General features: G+C 40.8%; 1 protein-coding gene across 2 annotated transcripts in view; it reads right to left on the reverse strand.

Annotated features, from left to right (window-relative positions):
* The window catches only part of LOC129108388 (synaptotagmin-9-like), a 41556-nt gene extending 23398 nt beyond the window's left edge, over window positions 1–18158 (reverse strand). For both annotated transcript variants that reach the window (XM_054620179.1, XM_054620180.1), the window contains exons 1-4: window positions 18011–18158; window positions 3095–3270; window positions 2347–2564; window positions 1579–2119 (exon numbers count right to left, since the gene is read on the reverse strand). In XM_054620179.1, coding sequence (XP_054476154.1) covers window positions 1579–2119; window positions 2347–2564; window positions 3095–3270; window positions 18011–18158 — 1083 coding nt within the window. The remainder of the gene's footprint in view (window positions 1–1578; window positions 2120–2346; window positions 2565–3094; window positions 3271–18010) is intronic.
* Window positions 18159–23383: the final 5225 nt, after the last annotated feature.

Genomic DNA, 23383 nt, shown 5'->3' on the forward strand with positions numbered 1-23383 from the left:
TCTCGAGTTCATTTTGTAATAAAGGGATAAGACACAAGGGAATTAGTGTTTTCCAAGTCTGAATAACAAATGCATAAGAATACAGCAAATTTTTTACATTATTCATACAAAAATAACACACACAACCAAAGGTTTTGATCTTTGCTGTTACTAAGGTAACTGCTTAACCCATTATTCAGATATACGCTGGCTACACCGGAACCCTATTGGTTCTTGCCCCCAGAGGTTAAATCATCATCAGACAGATTCCGAGAAAGTGGCATGATTTTGTAACATTTGCTATGATTTTTGCTAAACCTACTCAAGTATTGCTTCCAAGGTTCTAAAACTTGCCCCGTACACAATACTTGGACTTGTTACAGGTGCCTCTGGTTATTTTTAAGGTTGTTAAATCCAAGGCCGCCGCCAGGGATTTAACAGGCAAAACCAATCTTGGGCAATTGCTGCACACCTCCAGAACCCAGTCTTCCCATTCAAAGCTTTAAATAACTCTACCTTTACATTATACTGTATACAATTCTGATATTTACTGACACATTTTCTCTTATTTCTGGCTCCGCTCCACTCTTGAAACACCAGCAAAAAGTATGTTGTCATGGCAACATATAACTTAAAATGTAGTTGGATTCAGGCGCATACATAGGTCTCTAGGGATTGGTTAGCGGTAAATCGAATCAACACTATTCCAATGGAAATTGATTGGATTGGAGTCAATGTCAGACTGTAGATGGAACCAGTGTAAGTCCTGTCTTCATACTTCTGAAAAAGTTGTTATGAGTTATATACCATAAACTATTCATTTAATATGGAATCGTACATGTTTATGTAATGTCATTCCATGAACTGCATAATCATGCTCATGAGCAAAGTATACTGTCTTCTGACACTGTTTGCCAATAAACCAGAAAACCAGAGTTTATATCCCAAACTGAGACACCCCAGTCTACAATCAATCTATAACACTGGCGGACCATGAGGAATTCCCTTGCAGGAGGTTATAACTTTCTTACTGAGTTACTCAGTGTACCAACTCTGTAGATCTATCCAAGTGAATAATGTAGTATAGACAGTGTCGCTGTATCTCTGTCAAACCAACCCCAGTCTTATGTCAGTGTAGATCTGGGTCACTACCCCCAAGTGTTTCCTACTGCTTTCATTAAAATTTAACTGCGTCTAAGTATATTTCTATGTTTCTGTCTCCTGAAACCACAGATTAGTTCCACTTGAAGGGGAAATTAGACACAAGTCCATTGATATATCTCCCTCCCCCTGCTGTTGTTACACGTTTTTGTGCTCTTTCTGATTGTTTGAGCATATTCTGGCCAGACTCAAGAAAGGTTGTGGGATCTAGGCTGGTATGGATACCGCTGGTCTAACAGACGTACAAATGTATCCAACTGCAAACATGCTGCAACATTCTAGTCAGTTGCGTGTTATTATCAACCCATAGTAGTATTGACAGTAACAAATGGAAAGCTTTACTAAGACATGTAGAAACAGTGGTGCAAAGGAGGAGAAGAAGACAGAATGCCACATAGTGATAGAATTAAAGGAAAAGGATAAAAGTTGCTTCCTCACCGAGGTCACGTATTGTACGTCCCGGCACAATTTAGTCTCCCGGGGAAAGTCGGCAAGATCCAGGAAGTTGTCCACCACCACTTGGCCAATCAAGTCATGGCGAGAGAACCTGTCAAAGTCGTAGACGCTGAAGTGCAGTTTGCGGCTCGGCAGCTCGGTGTACGCCACAGGAAAGAGAAACACCTCATCGAACACAGGGTTGAGTGTCTTGCGGTGCACCTTGGTCTGGTGCTTGGTTTTGCGGTCGGGCAGCAGGTAGATCTTGACGTAAGGATCGGACGTCCCTGAGAAGTCCTTGGCAGGAAGGTCCTGGGCTTTGTGGATCTTCACGATCAGCTGCTCTAGGTCAAAGTCAAACTTCAGGACGAAGAGGAGACGCCCACAGCCGTCGGGGCCGCGTCCGTCTTCTGCGTCCACCGATCGCTGCTTGTAGAGTTCTGGTTTGATTCGGCCCAAACCAGACAGCGACTCTTGGCGCTGGAACTGAGCAGGGTTGAAGTCCGGATTGGACAAGTTCATCTGACGACGGATGGAGTTGTGTCTGAAACAAAGTGTAAAAGTGGACATATAAAAACACAAACTATTTTCGAGGCCACTGCTGGAGCCACCTTAAGCCTGATGTATTGTATGCTTTCAACTTTGTGAAAAGGTATCTCTGAACCCAGAGATCTGGGTGTCTGTGACTATGTGACTGTGTGTGTCCATCTGTTTTTAATCTGCCAACACCAAAAAGATGAACAGTAGCTTTGTGGTTCAATGTGTACTGACCGTACAGACGAAGTAGGCTCAGTAATCTGTCTCTGGACCCGGTCCCTAGCCAGAGTGTGGACCTGGTTTTTCTCCACCTTGGTCTGGGTCTCCAGTGGGATGTCAGGCGACGTGTGGCTTATCTTTAAGCCTGACTCTGGGACAGCCACAGCCGTGAGGGGTCCTGAAGGCTCCTTCATACAGCAATCCTCGCTGTACTCCCTTTCGTCCCCGTCCACCTGTATGGCAGACATCAGCAGCACCTTCTGTAATAGTTACAGCAATGCAAATACGCAATAGTGGCAACAGCCAACAGTTTCGCTTACAATCACATCAGGCTATTGATATTCTCCTTTTGGACTAGCCATCCGCTTGACTTAATCAGTGGAATTGCAGTAAAGGCTAACATTGGGGACAAGAAAGCCTCTCTTGTGTTGGCTCTTGATAAGCTACTAAGCCAATCCCTCATAAATCCCATTGCTAAATTGGTTTTATAAATTAACTTGAATAAGATGGATGCGAGATCAGGTGGGAGCTGCTGCAAGTAAGCTGGCATGGGCAACATGTCAAGGGCTTGGAGCCACCCACTTTGAGCTTAACAACGGCTCTTCAGAAACCCATGGGTCATGTCACAGAGAATTCATCCAAATTTTATACATGATACTATAATCAACGCTCAGTTTATATTCAGAAAATAGTCATATGACAAATTGAATGTTTCCCAATACATCAATACTTTCACTTGTAAATGTGAACCTCTCATCCTTACCTCTGTGAGGACAGGCTGTTGGTCTCCTCCCAGGAAGTGCGCCCCCTTGAGGATATCTGGGAGGAAGCGGCCACTCAGTGGCACCCAGCATAACTTCCACGAGACAAAGAGGGAGACGCTGAAGAGAGCCAGACCACAGGTGGTCACCAGCAGGGACAACAGGCTCACCGATACATCTAGAGATGGCAGAGTGAGGTGGGGGAGGGGGGGACTCAATGAACAGTGAACACAGCTTTGCCAGTGAAAAGCACTGGCACAGACAAACCTGGCTCCCCAGGGAGGACAGACTGTGTTTATTCAGAATGCTAAATGAGAAGGAAAGACTATAAAAAAAATTCACCAGGCTCACCTGACTCAAGTGAATGTAATTTGATTACTCTGATGCATGAGACCCAGTATGTTGTATACACAATATAATCTGCATATGATCAAATCCAAACCATTAAAACCCAAAACAATTCTCCACACTAGTCTCACCCTGTCTGTCAATTGCTTTCTATTCTAGTACTCCAACATGTAGTTTAGACAAACAAGAAGGATTGCTCCTATGTATTTCACTATATTGTACATGGTTTCTCATGATTGGATGTTTGGACATAAATGGGACAACGAAGGACTGAAAAGGTGTTCCGAAGTCGTTTTTTTTCACTCTTTTCATTCAACCATTAATTGTGGTAATGTTCCGCTGTCTTCATTTTTTACTAGAAGCAGTTTTTCACATCGATCAAACATATGTCTATTTAAAGCTACTACCGTGAATTTTCATTTTGTGTCCATGTTGGCTCTCAGAGAGGAGAAAAAAGTTGACCTTCTCATTTATGGTCTTGTTTACTTATGTGGGTTATATAGGGGCATCCATATTACATTGATACTGTTTCATAACTAGTTCCTCACAGTAAATGTACGTGCTTCTTGCCATCTTCTGTCACTACTTTTTCTAGGTGGCTAGCTATGTAGTAACATGACATCTTCATTCTCAATCCCAAAGAGAGAAAGAGTTACAGAGAGAGATATGACTGTGCTCTCTGTATCTTTCTCCACCATCGCTTTCTTCTTCAGCTCTCTTTTTCTTTGTTGCTAGTCGTTCTGAATCAGAGTCAACACAGAAAAAGAACGTCTGAAGTTTTCTTTGTACCCATCGGACTGAGTGTCCTTATTTGGTACAATGCTTTGCATTCTCCATGATACACTGGCCATATCAGTAATACTCTAAGCAGCATCCAAGGTAGGTTATTCACATTATGATAAACATGCATTGCTTTAACATTTGTCAGTTGTCATATTCATATTGCATTGCAAATCTATTCAACAGTGTTTTCCGTTATCATTTGACCTCCCTGCTAAAAGAGCTGAGAGCATCTCTTAATGGGACAGCGGAGAGTGCTCAGGCACAATGTGAGATATGTGTATGAGCTCAATTATATATGCAATTAGAGTCCAGTCCTTGAGTTCAAAAGAAAGCATTTCCAGTCTTTATGATGAAAATACACAGGGCCCAGTTTCAATTAGAAACTAATTGAAGAAGAAAAATATGCATCCATATTTCAACTTTTTTTTTTGTATTCTTTCTGAACTATCTCTGAGTTACAGTCAGGTCCATAAATATTTGGACATTGACACAATTTTCAGCATTTTGGCTCTGTACACAACCACAATGGATTTGAAAGGAAACAATCAAGATGTGCTTTGAGTGCAGACTTTCAGCTTAAATTTGAGGGTATTTACATCCAAATCAGGTGAACGGTGTAGGAATTACAAGACATTTTATATGTGGTCCCTCCCTTTTGAAGGGACCAAAAGTAATTGGACAATTGGCTGATCAGCTGTTCATAGGCCAGGTGTGTGTTATTCCCTCATTATTTCATTAACAAGGAGCACATAAAAGGTCTAGAGTTCATTTCAAGTGTGGGATTTGCATTTGGAATCTGTTGCTGTCAATTCTCAATATGAAGTCCAAAGAGCTGTCGCTATCAGTAAAGCAAGCCATCATTAGGCTGAAGAATCAAAACAAACCCATCAGAGAGGTAGCAAACACATTAGGTGTGGCCAAATCAACTGTTTGGTACATTCTTAAAAAGAAAGAAAAGCACTGGTGAGCTCAGCAACACCAAAAGACCCGGAAGACCAAGGAAAAAAACAGCGGTTGACGACCGAAGAATTCTTTACCAGGTGAAGAAAAACCCCTTCACAACAGTTGGCCAGATCAACAACACTCTCCAAGAGGTATGCGTATCTGTGTCAAAGTCAACAATCAAGAGAAGACTTCACCAGAGTAAATACAGAGGGTTCACCACAAGATGTAAACCATTGGTGAGCCTCAAAAACAGGAAGACCTGTTCTAGGTCTAAAAAAGCCTGTACAGTTCTGAAACAACATCCTATGGACAGATGAGACAAAGATCAACTTGTACCAGAATGATGGAAAGAGAAGAGTATGGAGAAGGGAAGGAACTGCTCATGATCCAAAGCATACCACCTCATCAGTGAAGCATGGTGGTGGTAGTGTTATGGCATGGGCATGTATGGCTGCCAATGGAACTGGTTCCCTCGTATTTATTGATGATGTGACTGCTGACAAAAGCAGCAGGATGAATTCTGAAGTGTTTCGGCCAATATTATCTGAACTGAATGGACAATGACCCGAAGCATACTGCAAACGCAACCAAAGAGTTTATAAAGGCAAATAAGTGGAATGTTCTGCAATGGCCAAGTCAATCACCTGACCTGAATCCAATTGAGCACGCATTTCACTTGCTGAAGACAAAGCTGAAGGGAAACTGCCCAAGGAACAAGCAGGAACTGAAGACAGTTGCAGTAGAGGCCTGGCAGAGCATCACCAGGGATGAAACCCAGCGTCTGGTGATGTCTATGGGTTCCAGACTTCAGGCTGTAATTGACTGCAAAGGATTTGCAACCAAATATTAAAAGTGACAATTAGATTTATGATTATGTTACTTTGTCCAATTACTTTTGGTCCCTTCAAAAGGGGGGACCATGTATATAATTTGTTGTAATAGCTACAGTGTTCACCTGATTTGGTTGTAAATACCCTCAAATTAAAGCTTAACGTCTGCACTCAAAGCACATCTTGATTGTGTCATTTCAAATTCATTGTGGTTGTGTACAGAGCCAAAATTATCAAAATTGTGTCAATGTCCAAATATTTATGGACCTGACTGTATGTTTTTCTAAACGACTGGACTCATTTATAGATGTATTAAGCATCACTGTGTTGAACTGAAGTGATCAAAAAACCTATTTTCTCCTGGATGGTAATTAAAGTAGTAAAATGAAAATAAAACGCTACAAAACTATTTGGTCAGGTTAAGTAAAAACATGGTTTAATTTTAAATAATCAATTTTGTCACTTTATGGTACAAGAACAGCTGTCTCCTGGGAGTCGTCCTTGTTTTCGTCTTAGAGCTTTAACCTTTTCACAGGTTCTTTTCAGTTCAAGAAACGTAATTGCAAAATTTGGTCACTTCAAAATGTCAGTGTTTGGTTGTATTTAGCTCCACCCTCTGTCACTTCTGGTTGGGAAACAACAAGATGGCGATGGCCAAAAACCAAGATGGCGACGGCCTAAATGCTGAACCCAGTCTTTCAAAACCATAGTCCACAAAACAATGGGTGACTAAGTCCAATTCGTATATACAGTCTATAGATGCGAGTCAATTTGACTATTCACCATCAAGGAAACGAAAAAGTCAATGGGAGCAAATGGGAGGTGAATCATAATTACAATAGATCAGTTATTATATACAAAAAGGATGGAAGTCATTATTCTGGGATTGGGAGTTTTTGTGGAATTTAGTGGAGCGAAAAATCTACTCCTGTGTCACCCTCTAGTCTGAATACTTTCTGAAGACACTGTAAGCCAGCTTCCTGCTCATCATCTTTGCTATACAAGCAGTGTAAATATCTGCCACAGACATGCCACCTTCATCAAGTCAAGGCATAGAACATGTAATTAACTGGCACAAGATGTGGAGATTGCGGCGTTGATTGGTATCCATCGCAACAATTACCGTTGGCCTCTCCAGCAAAGCAGGGGGCTGTGAACATGGGCAGAGTAGGGAGGCTCAGGATCTATTTTATGTCCATTTAATTGCCATTTTCATTCATGTTGCAAATTGGGCCACAGTGATGTCATGGCACAGCGTCCATCAGCTGTCAAAAGAGAACGACCTGCTTTGACATCACCGATTAGGGCACAGCAAACATGACTGAACATGTTAGCCCACAGACTGCGGTGCAGCAACGTTGCCGCTATGTAATTCAGTGTTGATTTACCCTCTCAGATTTTTAAAGAACAGCTTGTCCTACGCCTGAAAATGCAAATATGATAGTTGGCTCAGACTTCAATGTTTCCAAAAATCAAAGCTCAAGAAAACAGCTTGAACAACAGCAATTGTTTCTGATCTGGGGGATGGCTCGTTAAGAGCGTTGGTTGACACCTTGGTTTGTGTGACTTCTCAGAGTACACTAGAACACTAAATAAATAAAAAAATATCCAACCATAAAAACAACAGCCCGGTATTGCTAACTCTTTTCCAATGAAAGCAGCTAGCAGTGCTAGCTCAAAAAGTTGCTAGGGGAAAAGTCGCCAAGGCGGCAACCCTGCGGGCTTGTCCCTTCCAGCCTACCTCCAAAGCCATTCCCAAACAATGTTCATTATGAACGTAAACAACGAACACGAATAGTGTTAGCACTCACAGCTGTTAAGCTAGCAGCTCCTAGAAGACGGCAATGACGTTCAATGAATGCAAGGATACAAATACCAGATTTTTGTCTTTTTTTTGGTCAGAGCATTTGATTTGTCTGATTGCTGTCGAAATGTAAAGAGAATTACAACAAATATACCAAGAATGTTTAAAGAGAAGATCACCAACCCCAGCCTTAATATCCCAATAAAATGGGCAAAGACCTAAAGTGATATGAATATGTTTGCAAAGCGCTGCTATCAGAGCACAGTAGGCGCTAAGATTTGTGAAATGAGGCTGGCAGGAACACAGTCAGCCCTCTTGTGTGTGCAGCTATGGGCACAACCACCAGCTGGGGTGAATAGAAAGCAGCGGAGAGATGATATACAGCGAGTGTTCCCCAACACAGTGCAGGGTTTATGTTCTCACAGGACAGGAGATGCAGCTTGTTCCGCTGTGCCCCGGCTTTGAAGTGCCAAAAAGGTGATTCATTTGTATAAAAAAACATTTTTTGAAAGAAATATTCCACTGCCAGATTTCAGCTTTTCTGAATATAAATGAAATTACAGCGAATATCAGTAATTTCTCCCCTTATATAAACTTTGATTCCATCCAAGGCTTTCCACTTTCCATTCAAACCGTCTTCCTTTCTAAATATTTGAGACCAAAAATAAATAAATATTGAAAACACTGTTGCTCCTTATTTCATAAGTTTGGCTTTGAGAATAGGTTAAACAGCCCCTGGATTCATTCAGTTACCTTTTCTAAAGCCGCATGGTGTCTCCGCTTTTCAAGTCCTTTTTGCAGGATGTAATCAAGGCGCCCACGTCTAAACCCTGTACAGCTGGTGGCAGTTAATTGGATCCAGGAGCTTCAATAATCAATAAGCAAAAGGAAGTCGACAGTTGTAATTACAAAAAAAGGTTAGAGAGGTTTTGATTAGTGTAATTGTCTGTGGTGGGGTTGTTTGAGTTTATGTATGCAGGAAAAACTGGTGCAAGTATAAAGCTTGTAATACTTACTAAGGCATTACAGGTGGCTGACATCAAAGTCTAGGTGGACAATAGGGCAGTAAAATCCCCTGCTGAGTTCTCATTTGGTACTTTCGGAACAAAGAACATACATGTCCATCATAACCATAATTCAAAAAGCTCTCTTTTACTTAAAATATCCAACTGTGATTGTTCTGACTGATATTACAATTGCGGTATGATTTGTGACATTAGTGGGAATGATATTTTCCACATCATTACTCTCATTTTTACTTAAAAAACATATTCAATTGGTGGGATGTTTGAAGGGACCTGTACCAAACAAAGATGTTTTCTTAAGCCTGTAGAATGTGAATCAAATATTAGCAATATTTAATTTAAAATGGTATTTATGACTGAAATTGTAGCAATTTTGCGATTCCTCGGAAATCAATTGTATAGCCCTACTTGTATATTCAGACAAATACATTCAACAAATATGTAATTATTATGCTTTGAAGAGCTATTTTAATGTTGTGACTATGAAATTTGTATAAAGAGTTTGGAATCCTTTTTTAGACTTTCCAAAAACCTTAATCATGTTTAGACCTGTCTAGTACTCTTGTTCTCATCCTCAAAGCCTTTTCTCTTGTAACGTTATAAGTTAAAACATACACTTTTCAAAAAAGAACCAAAGGGGTTAAACTAATCTTGGTGTCGAATGTCCAAGTATGTAAGCTAGATAGCCAAATGAGTTGTTAGAATGAAAACACAGCCTGGCTTTACATGTTTCTTCATCATATTAATAAAGCTAGGATTTACTAGGCCTTCACTGCAATACCAATTTCTGCTCCTTCCATTTCTTCTTCATTAACTGGTTGAGGATTTAGGTTTTTTTTGCCTGGAACATGCAACTATAGCCACAGTCCTTTAGCCATCAAGTGAGAATTGTGTGTGAACTTTGAGATGTTGGGCTATTTTGCTTCCATACATGTAGTGGAACGAAAACATTCACAATACATTTAAGTATATGTTTAACTACTGTGTCGATTTGCGATTTCTCCTAAATTCACCAAAAGTTAGCATTATTATAATGCCTCAATTTCAAATTAAAATCAAACATTTCAGAAAATGTGTAATATAAATATAACATTGTGTTAATGTAATTAATCAACTGGGGAAGTTTCATGGGGATATCTATTGGTGTGTTTTTTAACCCTGTTCACATCATCAAAATTATTTTAATTTTACAAAACATATCTTTAAACGCTATTTTCTCAAAATTAGTTTTTTCTCAGATTCTGAGCAAGAAATATCCACTTCAGTAGCACTTACATACACCAAACTTTCCAGTTTCATTCCTATCTATAATCTGAAGGATTTTACAGAGGGATTTCTTCATAAATCATTCACAGCCTGATTTAAATTTTATGACTAAAAACAAGGTGAAAATAGATTCTTTTTTTCATTGCCGTTGACTGTATTTTCTGATTTATGGAGTGATAAAAAAATATATATATAATTCCCTCTGTAAAAAAACGTTGACTCCATTCGTCAACTAAATGAAATAAGAATTTTGAACCTGGCTTTATCCAATGCAAATAAGATCATATATTAAAAGATAATGGCTCATTTGCATATTTAAACATAACATTAATTATCTTAATGTAAGAAATCAACTGGGGAAGTTTAATGGTGATATCTTTAAGGGGTTTTTTTCCCCTATTCAACTGTATCTCCCCTTAAGACTATTTTTGAGACGCTGTTTTTATCCAACTCATGGAGCTAAAGTTAGTTTAATAAGCTACAGCTTATAAAAGAGCTAGGAATTTAGAGTGGTAAATGTGCCGTAATCATGGTGAACTGCCTCGTATGTTTTTTAGGGGAGTTTTTCCTGTGCCGATGTGAGGGAAGGACAGAGGATGACGCATGTGCACAGATTGTAAAGCCCTCTGAGGCAAATTTATAATTTGTGATTCTGGGCTATACAAAATAAACTGAATTGAATTGAATTGTATGTGCCATGCAAGAATGGTCAAAAAGGTCCATTCTGCATTACTTGATAAAAGAAATGCATCTAAGGTTTTGAAGCAACAGAGAGAATGTCTCACCACCAGGAAGCACATCATTGGGAGAGATCAGAGTCTGATTCTCATTGTCCAACACTGCAAATGGATTTTTCCTGATAGAAGCCTTGGCATGGGCGTTCTCCTGCCTCTGATGCGAATCAAGCTTAAAACCCAAAAGCGAACAGACACACAGATGGCTGCTTTTATTGATTTTGACTAAATCTCCCTTTGATGAGGCGTTGTGAGAATCAACAACACACTCTAGGGCGGCTGATTATCCAACTATGCTGTAGAAAGGAGCAGAAAGAGAATCCACCAGCACCCAACTATGAAACTTAAATGTTGCTCCCAGTCCTGCATGTTTAATTTTGCATTTGCCATATTGCAGCATGGTCCCACCAAGTAGCGTGCCAATTTCTTAAGTCATTTTGCATCTTATTGCAACGCATTTTTATTTTTGCGTGTCCAATGTTCTGCTCGAACCGTCAACTTATTTCTGTTGGCTATTTAGCTAATGTACGTAAATTAATTTATGCATCAAACGTCCTTATTTTAACCCAAACCACAACCTTTTTTGACCAGGTAGTTTTGTTGCGACCGCGCGTCCAAATGTCAAAAGCGCTTAAAATGCGCGACACGCCACACGAAATGTCCTCAAAAAGTGGTGTTCTATTTACACGCCTTCCGTGAGATCATGTTGGTTATTGTGACATGCGCTCACACTAACACATGCAGACACACCATCACATTTGTCTCCTGTCGGGGGCTAGGAGAGTTTCCAAGCAGGAATTAGGATTTATTCATTAACCTTTTGAGTGTGCGTGTATCCATCTGTGCAATCTTTATTCTGTATTCAAAGTGTTTAACCCTCAGCACCCTACCGACAGATTGCCTTTCTTCTCACACATACAAATCAAAAGGCACCGACATCATACACATTCTGCTGGAGCTGAATTATAGAGTAGCTTCTGTCTGGAAACAATATACATCCATAAATTGATTTTATCTCCAATATCAAAAGTAATCCCATGATCTGTACAGCTGTGGTTACAGTGCACATCGAAACTTCCTGAAAACTAATTTAGCATGGCTTTGCCTGTCCCTCCCAACTCTATCTCTTTCATTTTGTACCAAGAATACATTATCATCAGGGATGAAAACGCTTTCTCCCTAGGACACATGCCAACCTCTGCAGATTGGTGGTCAAGGAATGTTTGGTGAATTACAATCAAACACAAAGGACATGTGAAACACACACAAAGCCTTACAACAATCTGAAATCGTTTAATTTAGATTTTTAAAATGCTGCATGTCCATCTGAGCAAGTACATTTGGCCCACTACAACCTACAAGGGGTTAGAAGATGTAAGAGGTGACCAGGAGCTGAACTAAATGCAATCACTACAATCATTTGAAAACTACCAGTTGCCAATGCAGAAAGGCTGGAACAGGCATAATGTAATCCTTCACATTTGTTTCCAGTCTAGGCTAAGGGAGGAGACCTACAACGTGGTTATGGTAATTGACCAATATTAGGCGTAGAGCCCAATATTGGTCAATTAATCTGCTATCGGCGTTTTCCTGCTCCAAACTGCCGTTATTAAATCATCCTTTAAAAATCGAATGACCTCCACGCTGAATCTTCGCGAATCATGTGCTGCAGGCTTTTCAAATATAAACTCCTTAGGATGCTTGACTGTATAAACACAGACTGCCACACAAAACCTCTCTGTGCTTGGCTTTGTTTCTTCTTATTAACTCCATACATCATAATAATAACCACAAACAACCACTGACTTCAGGCAGTTAGGGGACGTACCTTTTTATCGTTGGTTTTATTTTGGTTATCTCTGTGGTTGCAAGCATTACTGGTGATGAGTGGTTAAAGGCCAAGAGGTCACCATGCCTGTGAGGTAGGTTCATTATAGGCCCATCACACCCACTGTTAAGTCCCTGAGCAGGGCAGACACTGATCAGAGACACACTAGGTACTCACAATGATGCCAGTTTATTCTTGTTTACTAACCAGCACACCTACACACATAATAACCTTGAATTAAACTACTGTACCGGTGTTAACATCATAGCTGAAAGGCTGAATCATCTGAAATTCTCATTAATTTAACACAATTACGCTTTGTATTTCCATTTTGGACTATAAATGACTTACTGATGCTCCCAAAGAGAGGTGAAAGGTCCGCTTATAATGATTTTTAATAATTTGCTCTGAGGATGGATCTGCAGGTTGGTAAGTCTACCATTGTGGTCCAAATTGAAATAACTTAAGAACTATTGGATGGATTGCCATTTCATTTGGTAAACATTCATGTCCTAACTTTGTCATACCAAAGCTTTGGTGATCCATTAATATTATACCATCATTTTTTGGGGGTTTGGTTGATGACCAATCTAACATTCCATTTAGCATCAGCTGTAACTTGTTTTTTAATGCTAATGACCTAATGTTAGCATGCTTACACGCTAAACTATGATGGTAAACATTACCTGCTAAGCAACAGCAACTCAGCTTTGTCAATGTGAGCATGTTTGCATTTAGCTCAACATTGCCAGACCGGTCAAAACATTGCCTAAATAAAAAAATGATTAACACCACATTCAGATTAAGTAACGGAGGCTGATGATTATGACCAATTTATCTTTCCGCTGCCTGCTTCAGTCAGAGAGCGGGCCTCGAGCTACAGCCATCTCATTAAACCCTTCAATGTACGATACTCCATCCTCCGGGGAGCGCAGCACTGAGTGCAGCTCAATAAGCTGCAACAGCCAAGTTAGCAGCAGGTCAATAAGAGACAATAACTGAGGTGAAAGGGCATGGGAGTGTAGTTCTAAGGGGAAGCATGGGGATACACGACTTTTATATTGCAGTGGGGTAAAAATGGGATACTTATGCATGGATAACACCTGAAGGAATGTAGTTGTATGTCGGGGATTCAAATGAGTGCTGTGAGTAGGTGGATTTCAGATTAAGAGAAGAGAAAACAAGACGAGAGCCATTAACTTTATTGAGCTCATTCAAGATTATCACCAGGGGCTCAAAGATTTCTAAGCCAAGTATCCAATAATGTTATGTTGCCTGGCAACACTCCTCAAAAATGCAATCAAGGGTGTAATGACAGCTAACCTATTTCCCCAAACATTTAATCAATCCCTCATCATGGAGACCAGGAAATGAAAGTCTTTTCTGCATTTCATCTTTCCATGGAACATTGTTGTGGCTATTGACTTGCATCAGTCTCTTCTGCTTTTAAGTTTAACAGGATGGCAGCACGTAACATATGCAGACAGTTTGCGGACTGTCTGCTGCAACACCGCCTGTTTTTTTTCATAAATTACAGAGACAGTGGCGGCCTGCCATAATCTTAATTGTCCCGCCACAGTTTCAGAATGTAGAAAATATATTTTTACACCGGCGGGCGCATTTACTCTGCGGTGCAAGCAATTTTATAAAGTCATGCCTTCATTTATAAAGGATTAGCAGTTAAGTTTAACATATCACTTGGGAGTAAGTTAAGTTACAACTTGTGAGGCTACCTTTAGTTCCTGTTTGTATAATTGGCTGCTTTTGATTGAAAAGCAACTGTTTTATATTTAAAGAATAAAGTTAATAACTTGTAGTTACATAGAATTTAGGTGGGGCTTTAAACGCAAATATATTGATGGGTTAACTAATATCTAGTGTTACCCAATCCGGGTCAATAACAAGTATTGAAGCTAAACTAAATCTGAATCTGTAGTAGCCAAAAAAACGCCGCCTTCAGAGTTACACTCCAATCCACTGCCGACTCTTCTTCAGAATCTGTGTTTTGTGGAAAATTTCGGGATCAGATCATTTTCTTGTCATTATACCCCCTGGAACTGTCTATGGAGGCCCTGGCATAATCAGATGTAAATGAATGAGACAAGCCACCAGAGTAATGCCAACCTTAGAAAGAATGACTGAATGTCAATATACCAGAAATGTAGTAGTTGATACCAGTGCCAGCGAAATTCCAGGTAATTTTACTAACTTGTTATTTATCCTGGATGATCCGCCTCAAGAGTTGTGTCATGCTCACGCTCACTTGATCGTTTGGTGTATGGTGGTCCAAAAACTCAGGCAGAGCTGACTCAACCAAACTTTTTCCAAATTTGGACAATCACCAACCTTAATGAGGAAGTTGACATATATGAAAACATACTTATTTGTATAAACTTATGTATAAAACTGACAACATTTCAGTATCCCAGCCTATTTGCCTCATGGTGAGACGACAAATGAGGACAAGAAAAAAAAAGCATTGCAATTGCGTCACCAATCCAGCACCCACAGCTGTTGCCTCCATGGAGGTCCACTGAGGAGCAGGCTGCACACTCAAAAATAGAGCACATTTTCTTTCTAAGGGGTCATTTTTTTCTCAAAGGTAAAATAACAGACACAGAATGGCCCTTCCAAAGCACATTGATTGTCTGATACAAAGTTACACAGCAGTTTGTGATAGTTTAGGGTACAGATCACAGCCATGGTGTTCTGCAATTTAGTCTCAGATTATTAGAAAGTTCAGTTTGTTGCTAGTTTGATATGTGTAAAAGGCTTAAGGCTCAGTAAACATAAAGAATAGTAAAGGCTAATGTCAAAATCCTGTAAATCACACAAGTTGACAGTTCTTTCGGTCAGTGAGGGGAGCTGCTCTGCAAGTATCTAGTGAATGAGACATTGAAGAGAGTTTACTCCCTTCTTCTTAAAGGTTTAGTGCTGAGGATGTATTTTTACTATAAATACTGGATTTACTGAATGGCTGTACCACGTGGTGCAAAAAAAGAAAACACTTCACCGCCATCATAGATATTCCAGTTTAACCTCTGGCAGTGGTGAGCTTGACTTGGACCCATAAACACATTAGGAAGGGGTGGTGGTGGTGGAAAAGTGGTGAGGGATCAGGCCCTTGTCATGTCTCTAGCAACTCCTGTTTGTTCTGTCTACACCTTTCACAAAAAGTGTAATGTGTAGATTTAATATTTGGGGTGGTGTTGTCTGGCAAAAAACTTGTTACTTCTGTTTAAATTCCGTAAAATTCATGATGAAGTTGTCAGTGAAGAGACACCACCCTGTAACTCTCATGATTGATGTTCCTTCACCCCAGCACCCCAGCACTGCGGAAATAAGGACATGATCCCTCATACAGCAGTTAAAGCTAATAACGCTGTCCTAACCAAAGCGTCGTTGCACAATGTAGCACCCACCCTCTAGTTACCCCTCACGTAAACACTTTTAGCTTTTTAAGCACTGTTACCTTGACTGCACTGTTAACGCTATCGGCACCGTTAGCTGCGAGCCCCCGGCCATGCAGTCGCCATGTTGAGAGCCGAATGGAGGCACACTCTGAATTTTGTGTTGAGCACTTAATTGACTAAGAACTATTTTGATACATTTCTGGAGGATCAAGAAGTACACATTATAGTTTCATGTGGGCTGATAACGTTTGTGCCTGTTATGGCGCGTTAGAAGAACTACATTCCTCATGTCGCTCTATCTGTGAGCGTAAAACCACTTGTTTGGATAGGGGCCTTTCTTGAAACTGTTGCAGAAAAATGTCCAGTATCAGAAAGCAGTAGCTCCAAGTCTCTCCCTTCTCCGCTAAGAGGGATAGTTGTTTGTTGTGGATCAAACTGTGTGTGTGTGTGTGTGTGTGTGTGTGTGTGTGTGTGTGTGTGTGTGTGTGTGTGTGTGTGTGTGTGTGTGTGTGTGTGCATGCCTGTGCGTGCCTGTGCATGCGTGCGTGTGCGTGCATGTGTGCGTGCGTGCATTTAGAGCAGTCTAATACAAGAGGAAGTGGGTCATGGCTCCTCAGGGGAACCACTCTGGTAGCTTGAACTTCCTCTTCATCATACATGTTTAATGATGGATTGTAACATGTTTAAAGGCAGCGGCCCAGCCACAGCTGCTATTAGGAAAAAAAGAAAAATAACATACATGTAAACACTGGCTCATACACAAACACATACACACAAAGATGGGAAGAAATGAATTAACAAACACGCCTTCTCTACTGTATGTACACTGTAGACCATGCATGCATAGGAAAGATAATCAAACAGCCCTAAGGCTCTGATATGCATATACATGCCCAAAGCACACACAAATGCACTCACACACACACACACACACACACACACACACACACACACACACACACACACACACACACACACACACACACACTCTCTCTCTACTGAACATTTTATCACAGTACAGTAGAGATGACTGGTTTTGTAGAATCCTCCAAGAAAATAACTTACATTTCTGGTATTTGTGTGATTTATTCTTGAAATATTCCTACATTATTCTTGTCGATTTTTGTGGTCAAACGTGCTGTGTATGTGTAATTATTTAATGTACAGTCTTATTAAAGTTTCAAAGTGTGACAAGATGGGTTTTTTTTCCCAGACTGGCCTCCAACATTGTTTCTAATATCAATATCAAAGAAGTTCCAATTCCAATTGCCAACCCCTCCTCATACTCGGAGTCTTAAATAACTGGATTATACACCACTGGTCTTCATTGTTTTCGCCAGACCCGTGTCTGCAAAGTGCTGGGAGCTTTGGGGAAATATCGGGTGGGGCTTCACCCCCCCCTCTCCGCCACAGTAAAAGAGAAACCAGACCAACACTCACGCGGTTCAAGTGTGTGCGAGGAGGATGATAGATGGATGCTGTAGTGGATTAGCAAACAAATCACACACACGCATATATTTTTGGTCCTGAAGTGCTTTGTTAGGTTCTGCTGGTGGGCGCTAATGGTTGCAAGCAACAAGTTCACAGATCACACTCTTTTGGCATTTCGTGAACTGGGTGGAACACAGTGTGGTGTGCATGAGGCGAAAGGATAGATGATCATTTTATATCCCTATGTATGTATGTCTCTTTAAACCTTGTTTGGAAAGTTTAAGAGAAGCTGTGCGGTTTGAGATAAAAGTCTGCGGAATGCTCCTCTAAAAATAGAAATTCATTTTTGATCATCCCCCCTGCGGAGCTCGTGATGAAATCGATTTGACCATAAAACCGCATATTTTAGATGTTTATTTTAAGGACAGCTGCGGGTTCCTATAATTAAAAAAAAACTCCGGACTCCGGATCTACTTTCAGCTGTCAGAAAGAAAGATTGAGGAGCACCGACCTGAGTCCGTGTAGCGCGGTCTGGCCAGGTCCCTGAAGTAGTAGATGAAATCCAGGCAGTGGTCGTCCTGCACCTCCCCCTTGGAGCACAGGTCGGAGAGCAGCTCCAGCGCCTTTCGACAAATCTCATCCTCTCGTTCTGCAGGCATTGCCCTCCAGCATCCTTCTGACTGGTCGGCCACTCCGGCTGATCCTCCACCACCACCACCACCTCTCTCTGTCACACACACAGCACACACACACAGACACACACAGACAGCACCGCGGCTACACCCGTGGATAGGTCCGGTGCCCTCGACGCATCCGCGAAATCCTAAAATGTGTTTATGTCCAGGTGAATTGTGCGTAAAAAGTGGTGGTCTTAGTCGAGAGAAGAGAAGTTTTCATGCGTAAAAAAAAAGAAGCATCCATCCCATGGTTTTGTTGTTGTTGAGGAATGAAATAACGTCTCCAATCCGGTGCGCAAATCCTCCTCTTCTCTTTTCTCTTCCCTCTCCTTATATTCTCTCCTGTCTTTCTGTCTTACTTCCCCCCTCCTCTATCTCCTCTCAGCTCCGCCGCTGAATCCCAACTGAGCCTCCAGGCTTCAGCAGCGCCACTGAAGGTCTTTGAATGAATGCGCGGCTTTCACTGAGCTCAGTTATTTCTCAATGCACTGGGATGCGGAGAGACAGACAGGAAGTTCTGCCTCCACCAACCCCTCCCTCCTCCACTTCCACCACCACCACCATCTCCTTGCTATCCAAGCAGCAGCTGTCCCACCTCACTAGAGAAGTCAAAGCCAGTACAGACACTACTGTGTGCGCCTCCCCTCTACCTGAACACTGTGCAAATGTCATGAAGTCCCTCAGCATTCCTTTCCTTTTTCTCCGAGGTCTAATGAGCAAAAAGCCAAAGATGTGGTTCCTCTCACCGGGTCAACACATGAGTAATGAAGGTAATATCCACAGTGTTCTCCTGGGTAGCAGCTGTTTAAACGGGGGTGAAGGGGGCTCAAACACCTGAGAGAGTGGGGCCCCCACACAGCTGACCTTTTCTCTAGGTAATGAAGGGGCGAGAGCGATTAAATGTCACATTAAAGCCCCGGTGGTGGAGCTAATAAAGGCCTCCCCGCCTCAGTGTCTCTCTTGTCCCTTTATGCGTGTGTTTGTAAAGTATTAGGCCTTTTAGTGTATCGGCAAATAGCTCCAAACACATGAAAATAACTTGACTGTGAAGCCTTTGTTATGTCCCTTGGCAGTGGTTTTAGCTGCATATATATAAGGATGAGTATCAAACTGATGTCACATAACTGGAAGAGGGTTCTGCTGACCTCTGAAGCAATGGGAAGAGAGTATGGTACATTTTCACAATTATTTTCCCACAAAACCCTTTATTTAAAGCCACATTGATCAATATTTGGATATAAAAAAGATATATAAAAAGTCTCTTTGTTATATGAAAGAGACCCACAGAATTGGCTAAGTCCTGCCCATCGCTGCTACTCCATCAAGCTGTCAGAGCTACCATGGAGCCCACACTGTCACTAACTGCACCCACTGGATGCACATTATTAATTTTTGGGAAAAACAAAAGGCAATTTCAAAGAGATGCAGACAGAAGGGTCTACAACATGAGTTTAAAGTATAGATCCAGAGTATCAAACTGATTCAGCAGAGAAAACAGGTTAAATAGATAAAGATAGAAGCTAAAGCTACAGATCTCAGTCTAAAAGTGAACCACAACATCACCTGGCTATAAAGACAGAAGACAATGAACTTTATTCACTGTTACAATCATTAAAAAGCAAAAACAGCATGTGTATACATTCAGTATATCTTCAGTAGCTAGCGTAGCCTCGTTTATGATGCCTACTTTGCTAATGTTAGCTCTGAAGGTTTTTAGTTGAATTTAAAGATGTAAAGTTGGCATTAACCTTTGTATCCTAGGTGTCTTCACACCTTGCTAACATGCAAAGAGTAGTTTCAAACTTTGAGTAATGACCAAAGAAGTTGCCATTATATTTGCCAAGAAATATTTGAACATTCCACTTTCTGTTAGGCTTTTCATGCAAATAAAAACAATAAAGACAATAAAAACACTGTGCAATAATAGTTAAAATAGTTTTTTTCTGTCTGTAAATATTATATTTCAGTTATTGTGTTTTTCTACTGTTTTTATTGCTTATTTATAATACTTGTTTTTTTATTTTTATTTTTTATTTTTCATTTTTTATTTTTATCTTGTCTTTCTTTACTATGTCTCTTGTGTGCACTTTAACTCTATGCTGCTGTAAGCCTGCAAATTTCCCCGCTGCGGGACTAATAAAGGATTATCTTATCTTATCTTATCTTATCTTATGCAGATGGGATTGTATTTCATTCTTAGCCTATTTTTTGCTCAGAGGTTTCTGTCTTGTTCCCTTTTCATCTTGAGCAGAAAGTCAGTTATGCCCTTCGCAAAAGTAAACCTATTTTCTATTATCTTACTCAGTTACACAATGTAGTGTTTGCAAGCATTTCTCAACGCTGTCAACACAGCTCTCCACACTGACATGCTGCCCAGACAACTCGTCCAGTAGTGACTCAGAAAGCTACCTATACTGCTCTTTGTTTGATAGGATAAAACCGTTTAACATTATTGAACAATTCATGGTGAAGCAGTGAAACAGTGATTGCTTTGTTTCTTTTCATAAGGGAAGCATTTTCTGGTGTTAATGATACCTGTACTTTTTTGTTATGTTATGATGACATATTTCCCCCTACTCCCCCATAAAAAAAGTATAATAACATCACAATCCATTACACTTAGTTAGACTTTCAAATTTTTCTCGCATCTGCAATAGCCTATTTTTTGGCCACTTGGGGCCACTATAAACAAGTTGTGGATGTCACTTTGACATATTATCACTTTCTAAGTTGATATGGCGACCTTGATAGCAAACAGTTGCCTGTTTACACATTGCAACAGAGCAACATAGTTTCATTTGATACATTGTTTGTATAGAAAACACAGATTTAGCTGCATTAACAAACAATCTGGCCATAGAGATTCTGTATAAACAAGCAGATATGCAATGGAAAAGAAGACATACAGCTAAAAAACAGAGGAAAAAGTAAAACATTTGAAAACAAGAGAAGAATTAGGATTCTCTGTGTAGACGACTCTGGTTTAAATGATTGAAGTGATTTATTTTACGTGCCTTACCTCACCGTGGCCGTTGGGCCATTTTTCTAGCGCACGCAATTGATGTAATAACAAGAGTGTGGAGGTCAAACACAGCTGTTAGATCAGAAAAAGTACACAGAGCCCTTCACCGAGGTCTAGCTGACACTGCCAGCTAAATTTACTGATGTAATACTCATCTCAGACTCGTAAAAGTCAGACCAGGGTCAGAGGTAAGCTCTGTACAACTCCAGGTAACCAAATGACATTCTTATTTCTTTAGCAGTTGAGCAAATGGATGTTTTTTGGGATGGGAATAAAAAAACTCATAATACCTGAGGTGCAAAGTATCGGCCGTGTCATGTGTCAAGACATCTTTCAGCCTGACCCAGGGGTCATCTGAGGCTCCCTCACTTATTGTCTCATGCTCACAGCATTTGAGCTTCACAAGCAGTAGTGAGGGGTAATTTGCTTTTTTCTTTACTACCTTGGACTTTGCCTCTCAGGTAACAGCGGAGGTTGTTGGGGCTGCCAGCACAAGCCCCCAAGAAGAGCCCGAGCTTTGATGCCAGTTTTTGACCAGTTTGATGCCAGTTTTTGACCCATCCATGGGTCAAACCCATGGATGTATAAAGAGAACTGGATACAGCGTCGGAGGCAGAGGCCCGTTCATTCCAATGAAAGTTGTCAGTGTTTTTATTCTTATGTTGCTAGAATGCAGTTTTTCTATTTAGTTCCGTTATTTTTGTGAATTTATCTCACTGTTATTGCTATTCTATTTTGCAGTGGTGTCAGTGTTACTTTTTGTACTCTATTGCTGACATATGTTCTTACTCTAGTGTTTTTCTAATTTTTCTATTGTGAACCTTATTCTTATACATATACAGTGGGTCAAAGTATTCAGACCCCTTTAAATTTTTCACTCTTTGTGTCATTGCAGCCATTTGCTTAATCGAAAAAGTTCTTTTTTTTAGCATTAATGTACACTCAGCAACCCATCTTGACAAAAAAAACAGAAATGTAGAAATTTTTGCAAAGTTATTAAAAAAGAAAAACTGAAATATCACATGGTCATAAGTATTCAGACCCTTTGCTGTGACACTCATATTTAACTCACATGCTGTCCATTTCTTCTGATCCTCCTTGAGATGGTTCTACTCCTTCATTGGAGTCCAGCTGTGTTTAATTAAACTGATTGGACTTGATTAGGAAAGGCACACACCTGTCTATACAAGGAGGTGCCTTACAGCTCACAGTGCATGTCAGAACAAATGAGAATCATGAGGTCGAAGGAAGTGCCCAAGGAGCTCAGAGACAGAATTGTGGCAAGGCACAGATCTGGCCAAGGTTACAAAAGAATTTCTGCAGCACTCAAGGTTCCTAAGAGCACAGTGGCCTCCATAATCCTTAAATGGAAGAAGTATGGGATGACCAGAACTCTTCCTAGACCTGGCCGTCCAGCCAAACTGAGCAATCGTGGGAGAAGAGCCTTGGTGAGGGCTAAAGAAGAACCCAAAGATCACTGTGGCTGAGCTCCAGAGATGCAGTAGGGAGATTTGAGAAAGTTCCACAAAGTCAACTATCACTGCAGCCCTCCACCAGTTTTATGCAGAGTGGCCCGACATCCAGTGCAAGACATATTTTAAAAAACACATGGAGGACTCCCAAACTATGAGAAATAAGATTCTCTGGTCTGATGAGACCAAGATTGAACTTTTTGGCGTTAATTCTAAAGCGGTATGTGTTTTTAACCAGGCACTGCTCATCACCTGCCCAATACAATCCCAACAGTGAAACATGGTGGTTCAGCATCATGCTATGGGGGTTTTTTCAGCTGCAGGGACAGGACGACTGGTTGCAATTGAAGGAAAGATGAATGCGGCCAAGTACAGAGATATCCTGGAAGAAAACCTCCTCCAGAGTGCTCAGGACCTCAGACTGGGCCGAAGGTTCACCTTCCAACAAGACAATGACCCGAAGCAAACAGCTAAAATAACAAAGGAGTGGCTTCGGAACAAGTCTGTGACCATTCTTGACTGGCCCAGCCAGAGCCCTGACCTAAACCCAATTTTGAGACCTGAAAATGGCTGTTCACCATCTGACAGAACTGGATTCTGCAAGGAAGAATGGCAGAGGATCCCCAAATCCAGGTGTGAGAAACTTGTTGCATCATTCCCAAGAAGACTCATGGCTGTACTAGCTCAAAAGGGTGCTTCTACTCAATACTGAG

Source organism: Anoplopoma fimbria, chromosome 19, assembly GCF_027596085.1.
Source record: "Anoplopoma fimbria isolate UVic2021 breed Golden Eagle Sablefish chromosome 19, Afim_UVic_2022, whole genome shotgun sequence".
Lineage (NCBI taxonomy): Eukaryota > Metazoa > Chordata > Actinopteri > Perciformes > Anoplopomatidae > Anoplopoma > Anoplopoma fimbria.